The 13,002-nt window shown below is 34.7% G+C and overlaps 1 protein-coding gene across 1 annotated transcript in view; it reads left to right on the top strand.

Moving 5' to 3' along the window:
• The window catches only part of Dhx15 (DEAH-box helicase 15), a 39,644-nt gene that overhangs the window by 24,082 nt on the left and 2,560 nt on the right, over positions 1–13,002 (top strand). The window contains exons 6-12 of the mRNA XM_021210273.1: positions 606–773; positions 2,969–3,055; positions 3,877–4,026; positions 4,622–4,730; positions 5,318–5,509; positions 8,253–8,375; positions 11,372–11,562. Of these exons, the coding sequence (XP_021065932.1) occupies positions 606–773; positions 2,969–3,055; positions 3,877–4,026; positions 4,622–4,730; positions 5,318–5,509; positions 8,253–8,375; positions 11,372–11,562 (1,020 nt within the window). The remainder of the gene's footprint in view (positions 1–605; positions 774–2,968; positions 3,056–3,876; positions 4,027–4,621; positions 4,731–5,317; positions 5,510–8,252; positions 8,376–11,371; positions 11,563–13,002) is intronic.

Genomic DNA, 13,002 nt, shown 5'->3' with positions numbered 1-13,002 from the left:
CTCCAGAGCTGTTGCTCCTTTCCCAAATGCATTTATTGTGTCTTTCTTTAAATTTGTATTTAATACAAATGCATTGGATTAGTTTGCCATGGTGGAGAACATTCTGAAGTGGCTCTAAGGCATTTGTGTCAGCATACTTATGAAATATCTATGTTGATACTGTAAAGGTGCTTGTTCTTATTAGGCACAATGAAGCAATTCTTCCATATAATTGCATTAGTGATATGTGACATTAAAGCCTAATTGCTGTATTTTAAATATCTAACACATCAGTTTCTTTTAGATTGTGAAAATGAAAAGGTTATGGGTGCAGTTAAATATTCCTGGGTGAGAAATTTCAATTTTAATACAATTTGTTGAGAATTAATTAGGATGTCTTGAGTCTTCAAGAGAAGGGGTATGGAATGCAAATATGGTATTTACATATTTGACTCAATACGGAAATCAAAATTTCTTTGGTTGTTTCAAAATCACACTGAAATTTAATTTTGGTTACCAAGTTTGAAATAGGTTATCCATGAAGTGAAGGCAGATTATAGATATATAGAATGGAATGAATACAAAGATGAGTTTTGTTTTCATACTCTAACATTTTTATTTTGTAGGAAATTGATGAGGCCTGTAAGAGAATAAAGCGTGAAGTTGATGATTTGGGCCCTGAAGTTGGTGATATTAAAATCATTCCATTATATTCTACACTTCCACCCCAGCAGCAACAACGCATTTTTGAGCCACCACCTCCAAAAAAACAGAATGGAGCAATTGGAAGAAAGGTGACGTTAAATACTCTCTATACCCATATTATTGACAGTAGGAAACCTACGAGATACCGTCACTCATAAATTAGAAGCTAAATGTCATGGTACATGTCTGTGGCAGAAGAGGCAGGATGATAAAGAATTTAAAACTAGCCTCCGTTATCGATGGAACCTGCCTAAAAAAAGGAGTTAGCACCAATTCAAGGCAGCCTTGCTTGGTCTGCATAGTGAGACCCTGTCTCCCAAAAGAAAACAACAAAACCCACAACCGCTGCCATCAATCATCCAAAGCCAGGGATGGGTGATTGGTCACAGCAGAGTAATCTGCGTTTCAGAAGGGAATGAAAATGTATTAAACTACACTTTTGTACCCTTTAAGAAAAAGAGCTACTTCTTCCCACAGAGGTAGTTTGTTCTTAGCAGATGGTAGAAGGTTTAGGATGATCTGGAAAAGGAAAGGAAAGTTGGCCAAATATTGTCTTTCTCCTGTTAGATACGACACTCCAGAACTAAGTGACTTTTAAAAAAAAATTTGTGCTTTGTCCCCTTCTTAGAATTTTGACTAAGAGAATAGAATTTTAAGTCGACAAGTGTTAAATGTTGACTCTATACAGAATCTGAAACGTTAATCACACTGAATAAATACATGAATTCCTTGAAGGCAGGATCCATATTAACATCCTTTGGTAGAGGGACATGTAGTTTTCTTGGGTGAGGGAGCAAGGATACTCCAACTGAGGCACTGTGTGCAGTACCACTTTCGAAATAAGTTCAGATGTTAAAATTGAAGTCTTAGTAAACTTGAAAATAAGACTGCACTGTTGGAAAATACCAGAGCATGAATTCAACTTGAGAAGGTTCTTACTAGTTTCTGATCTACTTAGTGCTTCCTTGGGTTAAAGTTCCCATCAGTGCATTCTCTAGGACATCTTTTCTGTGGTAGTCCAGGAAGAGCCTGAAGGACTGAATTTGTGGTGAAAGTATTTGTATTTTGTATATTTGTCATTTTACAGTTATGATTTATTTTTAATTATTACACCAAGCTCAAAGTTACTGCAGGATATAAAAAAAGAAACAAGAAAAAGTTAGTCTATAGTCTGGTCTGGTCTTGACAGTCAGTCATTCTGCTTGAGTTTCCTTAGTGTAGGAATAGTGAGCATGAGGCACCATTCCAGGCAAAAATAGTTGGGTTTTTTTCTGTTGCCTGTTCTGTTTCTATAGTTATACTTATGTATAAACCCTTGGCTAACATTCAGGTCCTATGCTAAAAAGCTATTTTTATCTTCAAGTAGAAGATAACCCTGTTTTAAATCTCAAAGCATTTCTTTGTCATTTACACTTTCAATGTCTAACCTCACCTTGCAAATTACAAAGGCTATGTGGGAGCAGACTTTGATACATCTCTGAACTTCTTAAATGCATGTCACCAATGTCAGCATTACCATCAAGAAACATCCATTTCCTTTTGTTTTAGTAGAAAAAGTACTTAATACCATTTCCCAAGTAAAACCAATTTGTCTTCCCCGCCCCCTCTTTTTTTTGACCAAACCTATTTTTGGACTTGACAGTCAAGTACTCTTAATCTGAGTGAGCCCTCTCAAACTACTTTCTGGGGACATTCTAAAAGCTAAGAAAAACATGGAAATTCTAGAATAGACTATCATAATGGTATGTGAATGCATCAAATATCATTCCCCTTTAATAATTTTTTTTTTCTAAATTATTCACTCTTCTTCCTAAACCTTTTACATTTCATTGTGATGATCTGCCAATTCTTACTGGATTGTACCTTGGTTTTGTTAGTTTTTGTTTTTATATATTTAATTTTGTTTACTCGGCCACTTTTATTTAAACTGTTGGTGTCTTTGTGTTATATATGTAAATTTTTCCTTGAAAATATTGCCTGGAAATAGTGGAATACATGCTTTGTGAACTTTGAAGGGATAGTCAATCTAAGAGATTTTATAAATTGTGCCCAGCAGTGTGTTTTATTGCTTGGCTTTTGATGTTGATGCTACATTTCCTTTTGTATAATAACTGTGCTTGATTATCATGTATTGATAAAGAATTGGTATTTGAGATAAATTGAAATGATTAATGTTGCACTTTTTATTATTAATGTTGTCTTATTTACTAGTTTAAAAGTTCTTTTGTTAGCGACAGTAGTAGTGACAGTTAAGTCATGGTAATTTTGCTTAATTTCTGAACAGGTGGTGGTGTCAACTAATATTGCAGAGACCTCTTTGACAATAGATGGTGTGGTGTTTGTAATTGACCCTGGATTTGCAAAACAAAAGGTAGCTATGGCTGGAGCTTACTTTTTATAATGTGAGCTGAGGGTGCCAGTTTTTCAGGTTACTTCTCTAATTTTGGGTTTCATTTTCAAATGTATAACATGATCCCTGTGTTCTCTCTCACTGTCAGATTAATGCTGTGTTCAGTAATCTAGGCCACACTTTCCACACGCTCCAGTATAAAAGTTTTGTGTTCCTTTTATGTATGCTGATGGTGGCTTAGGCATATGGTCTCATGAATGAAGAAAAGTGGTAGTAATAGAAAATCCTGGATCATATTTATGTAGGTCAGCCACTTGTCCAGAATTAATTTATTTTGTACACCTGGCATACTTTTGGAATACTTTAATCCTCTAGGGAAAGGAACACCAGTTACTTCTAAGTGAACAGTTGCTAAAATGTTCAAACATGTTTTAGATAAGTTATTGCATTGTAATCTTTAGGTGTATTATTAATAGAAAAATATCTCATTAAAGTGAATACATGTGACTAACTTATTTACTGCCTGTTCTTAAGAACAGATCTTAAATTGATGTTTGTTTGTCTTTCCTTGGGGTAGGGGACAGGCAAAATTCTTTTCTAAACAGCATAGCCAAATTTAAGTTAAGAGAGACAGATGTAAGCCATCTGTATGTTAGTCTCTTGGAATGGTAGCCAGAATGCCTAAAAGGAAGGTAGACCATGAGATGGACAGCGTGGAAGCTAACTGTCATGGTCAGCAAACTGTTGGATATTTGACATTAATTGTGGCCTGTGAGTGTTGTGTTGGTTTTAATTTTGTGTTTTGCTGAAGAAAGAATCATAAACTGTTTGCATTCTAATAGGTATATAATCCTAGAATCAGAGTTGAGTCTCTACTGGTGACCGCAATTAGTAAAGCTTCAGCTCAGCAAAGGGCTGGCCGAGCTGGACGCACCAGACCTGGGAAATGCTTCAGGCTTTATACAGAGAAAGCTTATAAAACAGAAATGCAGGTAAGGAGCAGAGCAGCTATACCTTGCGCATTTACAAGAGTGAATATAGTATACTAGTTGAAGAAAAAGAACTTCCTTTATTTCAGCTAACCATTTTAAACAGGGGTTCTCAACCCGTAGGTTAGGATCTCTTTTGGGATTCCAACCAAGGCCATCAGAAAACATGGATATTTACATTACAATTGATAGCAGTTGCAAAATTACAGTTATGAAGTAGCAATGAAAATAATGGTTGGGGGGTCACTACAACATGAAGAACTCTATTAAAGGGCCTCAGCATTAAGGTGGCTGAGAACCATTGTTTTAGAGCCTTAACTGCCTTAACTTTGCCCCAAATGATTTATGGTATTACGTATTAATAACATCTGATTTATATTTAAGATTTCGAGTTGAGGTGGCTAGCTCCAAAGCTTAAATATTACAGAAGTAGTTGGAAAAATTATGAGGTTTTTTTTTTTTTTCCTTTTAGGATAATCTCAAGTATTTTTTCCCCTGTGAGGTAGTTACATACAAGTTATATAATGGTGTAACAAGAGGTTAAGGGGGCAAGGACAGACGGTATTGTTACCATAACATGTACTTTTACTTTTATTAGGATAACACCTATCCTGAGATTCTGCGTTCTAATTTAGGATCAGTTGTATTACAATTGAAGAAGCTTGGTATTGATGACTTGGTACATTTTGATTTTATGGACCCACCAGGTATGACTTAAAATAACACCTTTTATCAGCTCTGTTAACTGAAGATGTTTTTCTTTAAATCCTATAGATTATATATGCAGTAATACATTTTACCTTTTGCTTCCATTATGCATTAAAATTGGTTTTATGGGGTAGTATTAAAATTTTAAAAAATGGTGGCAGTTAATTAATGAGAGTAAGTCCCTCTAGATGTTTTTCTGGGAATTACATTAATTGAATCATTGCCAGGGCAAACAAATATTAAAAATTGTGTTTTTATACTTCTATCTTTTACTTCTAATTTTATACTTTTAATTTTTCGTGGAAAAATAATTGTCTGCTGGCTTTAATTTAGTCTTACTAAAGATATCCTAAAGATCCTGGCTTCTAAATGTAGGAGTTATGGGTATTTCCCACAATCCCTGGCTTGAAAGTCATTTTAGTATGGTATTGTTTGCTCTATCTGTATTATTGAATTTGATGACAATTTGAGTTCTGAACTGGATCCAGTAATGAATGAAAAATGAGATTGCTTATAATAGTTGCCACTTTGTCATATTTTTGCTTACTTAAGACAACTCGTCTAATAGATTGCCTTTTTCTCTTAGCTCCTGAAACTCTGATGAGAGCCCTAGAACTTTTGAATTATTTGGCTGCTTTAAATGATGATGGAGATCTGACTGAATTGGGATCCATGATGGCAGAGTTCCCTTTAGATCCACAGCTCGCTAAAATGGTTATTGCAAGTTGTGACTACAACTGTTCTAATGAGGTCCTATCTATTACTGCTATGTTGTCAGGTAATAGAGGGAGAGGGACCAAAACCCCAGCTCTTCAGAGTTTGGGTGGACTTCCCTTCTGTTGGCTATTATTATTATTGTCATTATTATTATTATCATCATCATTACTACTACTACTACTCAGTATGATAATAGATTTTACAGTTAGATTTAAGGAATTTAGTTTGTTTCCTAAATACCTTTGTAAAAATTAGCTTTATAAAAATTCTTAACAAAAGTAAGGTTTTGTGCACAAAATATAGTAAAACATTGGCTCTATTGAGTACAGACAGAAATTGCAATAAGAATAAATGCAATTGTAACTGCATTTTTTTCTTTAGATCCATTAGTTTTATTTTAATGGTTTATTAAAAGTACTGAGCCCTTGTTACATTTAAATTGAGCCTTTCCTACGTGTATGTATTCAATGACAAACCTGAGTTTCTGATTTAGTGTCACATAGAAGTAATAATGTATAATTTGGGACTTAAAGTCAAAATCTGATTTTGATATTCTTTTACAATGGCAGAAAAACACCTGCTTAAAGAATTCTTTTTTTATAAACTTGAAAATTTTTAAACATTAGATGTTACATTGAGAAAATAGTGCTCTTTCTTAGTGGCAATAAACTTTTTAATGTAACTTGGAAATTAGATTTCCAGAAAGGAGAAGAAATACTGCAACAAAAAGATTTTTTTTTTTAAGCTAAAAGTAATCATAGTACTGTATACTACTAGTTTCAGTACTGGAGAGAACTGACTTTTAATTGCAGAATGGTTTATTGGTTTTGATTACTTATTGCCATAAATTAAAAATTATGGAATTAAAGAATAATTGAGTTTTCTAAAAATAAAATTCTGGCATAGTTCAGATGTATGGTATATTCTAATGGTGTGACTTTTACTTAAGTAGCTAAATGTTTTCTTGCAGAGTTATGACTGATCAGACTCAGAGCAGATGGGCAGGGCAGTATCAATGCTTTAAATAAATAGTCTCATTTGCAGAGGTGGTGGTAGGTTGTTGTCTGCCTTGCTTATATGTTTGTTACATTTGCCCAGTTGTATTTCTCCCAATGACTTTAGTTTTTAGAGAAAGGGGCAAGAATTATTAGATAGTGTGCTTGTGTTATTTGCTAGAATTTCTTTTCCTGTAGGTTTTTATTATTGGACATAGTAAACAGTGCTGTTGTGTTTAGACTATTAGTCCTTTACAGTTGGTCATTGTGGTGAGATTGAACTCATCAAGCTAGATAATAGTTTTATGTGTAGTAGGAACTAGGAAAAGCACAGGTTTGCTGGTGGTTGTCTTTACACTGTTGAGAATAAACATACACATAGTGTGTTTTTGTTTTTTTTTTTAAGCAAGTCATTTGTGGACAATGTTATAATTGAACGTGCAGTGAAGGAAAAGTCAGGGCAAAATGCAGTTAGAGTGTGTGAAGCTTTTTCCCTTTTTCTTTTTTTCTCCTCTCTCATTAGTTTGAGGTTCTGAGTTGAAAGCCAGAGGCCTCTGGGCTCTCATGTTAGTGTTTAGAAACAGATGTTTGTGTACTTTGATAAGTTACCTTGCTTCCCTTCCATTAAGCAAGACCTACAATGCTTCCTGTGATTTCTTTGGTGTCTTTTATTTGGCTACTGTGGCATCTTAAAGAGGAAAACTATATACAAAAGAGTAATTTGGTGCTGTGTTTGATCTCATTGTTGATTATTCCCATTTTCTATCTGAACTAATCATGATTTTTATTGGTAAGGTTATAAGAGCTTCAAAATATATTGAAAAGTCCCAAGCTTGTTAAGTATTTATTTTGATACTGCTTTTTATAACTATGGAATTGCTAAAGTGAATTAAGGAAGGTTGTATTTCAAAATAATGTAGCACATATTTTGTAAGAACTTTAAAAGTTTGTGAATTAATCTTGAGGCTCTAAACAACTACTGTAGTTCAATATTTTGATGACCCTTGAAATATTGACTGTTTCAGACTAATTGTCAATTCTTTAATACTGGATTTACTTTTATATTGAGGGTTTGATTTAAAATTTTTTAAACTTGGGGCATTAGTAACTGATTTTTTTTTTTTTTTAATTATTAAAATGCTGCAACATTAGACTGAATATCCCAGCCTTCTGGAATTTTCTTAATTCTAAGGCTGTTTAACCTTCCACCACTACTGCTATCATCAAACCCAAGATTTCTTGAATTTTTTTTTTTTAATGTTTACATATGCTTTTGCTTACCGGTGCTAATAGTGATACCCACCAGTTGGTACTAGCCACAGATTTAGGGAAACAATTTTGATAGAAATGTGGCGGTAGACTGGTTGTTTCAGTTACTCAGTGGGCAAGTACAGCTTCCTAACCACAGCCATTCAGTGGGTTGAGTGGATGGCCTTTTGAAAAATTACAGTTGACTAAAAGGCTATTGATACCATACTTCTGGTTATTGGTAGAGCTATCAGCACTGGTTTTTGAAATAAGTTGAGCTTTCTAGTAATTTGATGGCCTTCAGAATAGCTGTTTTGATGCCTACTTTTAGATCTAGTTAAAATAATCAGGTACTCTGTAGCTTTGAAACCCTCTTGTCTTACAGATGTGGTTAGGTGATGTACCAAATCAAGGTAGTAAACAGTCCAAGATGCAGTTGGAGGCCATCCTGCCCTGCCCTATGCTCTGTGAACTGACCTAGCTAGGCCTTGTTCCTCTATCTGTGAATGCGTGACTCATCGATATGGGCGTTTGTGTTGGGCCCATACCAACCTTGTTTAGTCCCACAGTGTTTTGTTCGCCCCACGGAGGCCAAGAAAGCTGCAGATGAGGCCAAGATGAGATTTGCCCACATAGATGGAGATCATCTGACACTGCTGAATGTCTACCACGCTTTTAAACAAAGTAAGTAAAATTAGGTGGAAGGTGTACTCTTGTCCTGACTAGCATTTAAAGTCGAATTGCCAATTCTTCCAAAATTGTTTAGGTTTATAGTCAAGGGAAAGGGGAACAATTAAAGAAAACTTGGAAAATACAGTGATACAAATGAGACCTGTATAAATTTACTGCCAACATAGAAAAAAATTGTGATATGCTTCATATTTTATTTCTATATGTTGTATATTTTTCAGTAATTTTGTATTACTTCATGTAATCTATAATTTTTATAATAACACTAACAAATTGAACAAGCATTCGGTTTGAGTTCCTGTTCTCGGTCATACTACAAATGGTCTGTAGAAGTTCACTTGTGTTGTTTCTCACCTATAAAATTAAAAGACATTAGTTGCCCACTTAATTATTAAACTTCTCTAATTTTATATCAAAGCCATTATGAAATTCAAATATACTGGTAGTGTTTAAGTATTTTGACTTTTGGGTAGGTGAGTTTGGTGAAAATACCAAACAGAGGATATCCAAAGATGTTTCACTCTGCTTATTGTATTAGCAACAGAAGTCAGAGGTAGAAAATGAATTAGAAAGTAATATTATTTCCCTAGAGGCATGGTTTTTAATTAAATGCTTCTAGTTACTAGGAAAGTCTTGGTGGGTTTTAGACCGGTTACTCTGTCCTTATATTATACCAGAGGCAGCAAAGGTATGTGATAGAACAGACACTTTCAAAGCAGAACAGTCTTACTCACTAACTGCTACCACGACTCCGTGATCAGGGGCCCCTTTCAGTTCTTCCTGAGGTCCCGAGTTCAGTTCCCAGCACCCACATTGGGTGATTACAACTGTTAATTCTAGAGGACCTGAAGACTTAGGCCTCTACCAGTAGTTCACCTGCTCACACACAGAATTAAAAATAAAACAAAATGCAGTTTTTAAAAACAAAATTTTCAGATCACCATAGCATTATTTGAATGTTTCATGTTCTATTTATTGAGATTTTTATCTTGGAAATATAGGGAAGCTAAGATGTCATGTTAATGTCTTAATATCTGTACAATGTTTACAGTTAAACTTTTAAGTTATTTTGTAACACCTTTGTATGTAGGGAGGCCTCATTCTACTCTACAGGTGACTTGCCTTTGAATGTTTAGAATAGCTTTTGGCATTCTAAGAGTTGACTAGCAAGCATCAGTTTAGATTTTTCTCTGTCCCATTTAGTTTTTTGTTTTTGTTTTTTATCAATTTAGAAATAGTGGTAGAGCCATCGGGTGATACATGGTTATCTGATTGGTCAGTTGCTTAGTTAGTTGATTTGTCCAAGCAGACATTAAACTTAGGTGATATGCTCTTTCTGAGTAGCTAGGACAAGAGTTGTGTTTAACCACACCAAGCTCTTGTTAGTCTTTGATGCTTGAGTTTTTTAGATTGGGAAACTTTAAAAAAGCTGCACTCTTTATTATGGTATGCAAATCAACACCTTAGAGATTTTCATTGCCCAGCTTTTGGTCATATTCTTTAGTTGGAAGATGTATTTCATAGTCCTGCTTGTTCTTAATTCTAAAATGGCAGTGTGTTCTGTAAAATGATAAGCCTATGTACTATATATAAGCCTGTTTAAGACTTGATGAACATTTCAGTTGCTTGACTCCCCCAGCACCAAGTACAAAACAATATACCACAGATGTTAGAGTAGCTGGGGGAGATCAACCTGGTTCTAGTTTTGTTTGTTTGTTTTAAGAATTATTCATTTTGTCTATATGAATATACTGTATTTGTCTTCAAACACACCAGAAGAGGGCATAGGATCCCATTGCAGATGGTTGTGAGCCACCATGTGGGTGCTGGGAATTGAACTCAGAACCTCTGGAAGAACAGTCAATGATCTTAACCACTGAGGCGTCTCTCTAGCCCTGGTTCTAGTTTTTAATGCTTTACACTTTTTCAGTTTTGCCACCCTCTCAATTTTATCAGTATCAAAAGATCTGTTAAGCAGATGATGCAGTTTTCTTGTGTGACTGTCACTAGAAATAGGCTACTCCAAAAGGATTCTTTTCCTTTGATATATTTGGTACCTTTTGAGCTCTGAGTTGAATAATACTAGTTTGGAAGTTTTTCAAGAAATCATTAGAGAAATACCTTTTTCATAATATGTAGTAAAAATTATTAATACTTGGCATGCTTATTCATAAGCCTTAGAAGACACAGATAACAATAAAATCTTGCTTGTCAATTGCTGAGGCAGATGTTGGTGCAGTCAGAATTTAGCATCTCGGTGTAGAGGACTAGTTTAGGCGCAGTTAGAGAGCATCATGCTACTTGTTTGAAGTTCACTTCATTAATGTTGTATTTTATTTTCATCAGCTAAGGCTGTGATTTCTTTGAAAATGAGCAAAATCTGGCATTTTACCAAGTTCTCTGAATCTACCAGTGTCTAATAAATCCTTTGTTGGAAGCAGCCAGGTGGCTGTTAATAGGTAAATAATTCAATTTGCTAAGAACCATTGATTCAAAATCATTGTTTTACTATCGATTAGCCAGAAACCTTAGTACTGTTTCTTTGAATTCATTTGAATCAGGTTTATTGCTTGTTTTCTTTTAAAAGTTGATAATTATTTAGAGAAGATGTATATAAATGTTCTCTCTTAGTTGTTTAGTTTTTATGTCTTTCTTACTAAAGATTTTGTGTTATTTGTGGTTCTTTGTTATTGTCTGTTTGTCTGTGGGTGAATGCAAGTGCACCAGGAGACCAAAGACTTCAGATCCCCCTGGACCTGGAGCTGCTGGTGTCCCAATGTGAGCCATGTAACATGGGTGCTAGGAACCAACCTCTGGTTCTCTGAAAAAAAGCACACTTAACCACTTAGCCATCTTTCCAGCCCTGTAGCCTTTTCTTTCTTTTTCTTTTTCTTTCTTTTTTTTTTTTTTAAATAAAAAGTTGCCTTTCAAAATTTTCTCCTGTGTGGATGATTCATGGTCCCCTCTTTTTCCTTCCCTCCTACTTTTAGATCATGAATCTGTTCAGTGGTGTTATGACAACTTCATTAACTACCGGTCCCTGATGTCTGCAGACAATGTACGCCAGCAGCTATCAAGAATTATGGACAGATTTAATTTGCCTCGTCGAAGTACTGATTTCACAAGCAGGGACTATTATATTAATATAAGAAAAGCGTTGGTTACTGGGTATTTTATGCAGGTAAGTAGTTAAATGACCAGGTAGTATTTGCTTTTGGTTTAGTTTGAGTTAAAGAGTGTATAAAATTGGTTCTTACCGTTTGGTCTAGTTTCTTTGAATGACTTACTTATGCAAAATCATGTCTAATGAGTAACAAGTTAGTGCCTTAATTAGCTAAGTTGGAAGTTTTGTTTGTTTGGATATAATTTTAAAAGTACATGACTTTTGTAACCGGAGTCTTTGTTGTAACAAACAAATACTTTGGCCATTTCAGGTACACATATAAGTGTTAGCTCTTGAGTTTTGACAAATCTATTAAAAGTTTCTCAAAATCTTAGTCTTTGTTTAAAGTGTATTATTATAAGACCACCAGTGGAGCTGTTAAATGCATGAATCCAAAAGTCTACAGTTTATTTTCCTCTTTAAGCTTCTCCACATTTATTATTTTATATGTTGACTGTATTGCCTAAGTGTGTGTGTGTGTCCACTGTCCATTGGAAGAACAGCTAGCTCTAGCTGTCTTAAACTATTGAGCCATCTCTCCTTCCTCTGTTTCTGCACAGTACTTATTTAGGTATTTATGACTAACTAGGAGCACTGTAAAATCCAAGTGTCCTTTGATTTAAGCCATTCTGAATTTTTCTTTATAAGTTATTTAACTTAAATATATGTATTAGGGGTCATTGGAATAAGAACAAAAAAGCAGATAAATACCCTTAGTAGGTTTTTTTAAATTTTATTTTATTATGTATGGGTATTTTACCTGTATATCTGGTTAACTTGCATGCCTGGTGCAGGTAGAGGTTTTCAGATACTCTGAAATTGGAGTCAGAGTGGGTTGTGAATCACTATCTGAATGCTGGGAATTAAATCTGAGTCTCCTGGAAGAGGAGCAAGTATTCTTAACTGCTAAGCCACTTCTGCAGGTCCTGAGAAATTGAAGGGTCAGGTAAATCAAAATGATTTTTGAAAACTCTTCTACTTATTAAATTCAAAATACATTACTTGAGTTGAAAATGCTCTTTAAAATAATCTATCTCATGCTTCTTTATTCTTTCTTTGGGTGTTTCTTAAACCAGTTACATTAGCCTTAAAGCCATTTGTGTTCAATAGCTAGAAGGAATCTGGATGCATTTGGTTCCATATTATGCCTGTGAGGTATCTGTCTTTGAATTAAAGTATCAGAAAAAAGTGGATTGGTGGTTTTGTGAGAATGAGTCTCACAAAAGGGTGACTTCAAACTCCAGTGGTTCTTTGCCTTCTGAAATGCTGGGACGGCAGGTGTGTGTAGTGTCTCAGGCTAGGAAGGATGCTTACAGTGGTACAAGGTAAACAGTACAGTCAGGCATAAATGTATTTTTCTCCAGACTTAATTATATTTTAATATATACTAGTATGGACTAGCTTTTTCTTGGCTTTTCTTAATCTCTCCTCTCCTCTCCTCTCCTCTCCTCTCCTCTC

This window comes from Mus pahari, chromosome 13, assembly GCF_900095145.1.
Source record: "Mus pahari chromosome 13, PAHARI_EIJ_v1.1, whole genome shotgun sequence".
In the NCBI taxonomy this organism is placed as follows: domain Eukaryota; kingdom Metazoa; phylum Chordata; class Mammalia; order Rodentia; family Muridae; genus Mus; species Mus pahari.
The sequence above is the reverse complement of the archived record's forward strand: the minus strand, read 5'-3'. Positions and strand labels throughout refer to the sequence as shown.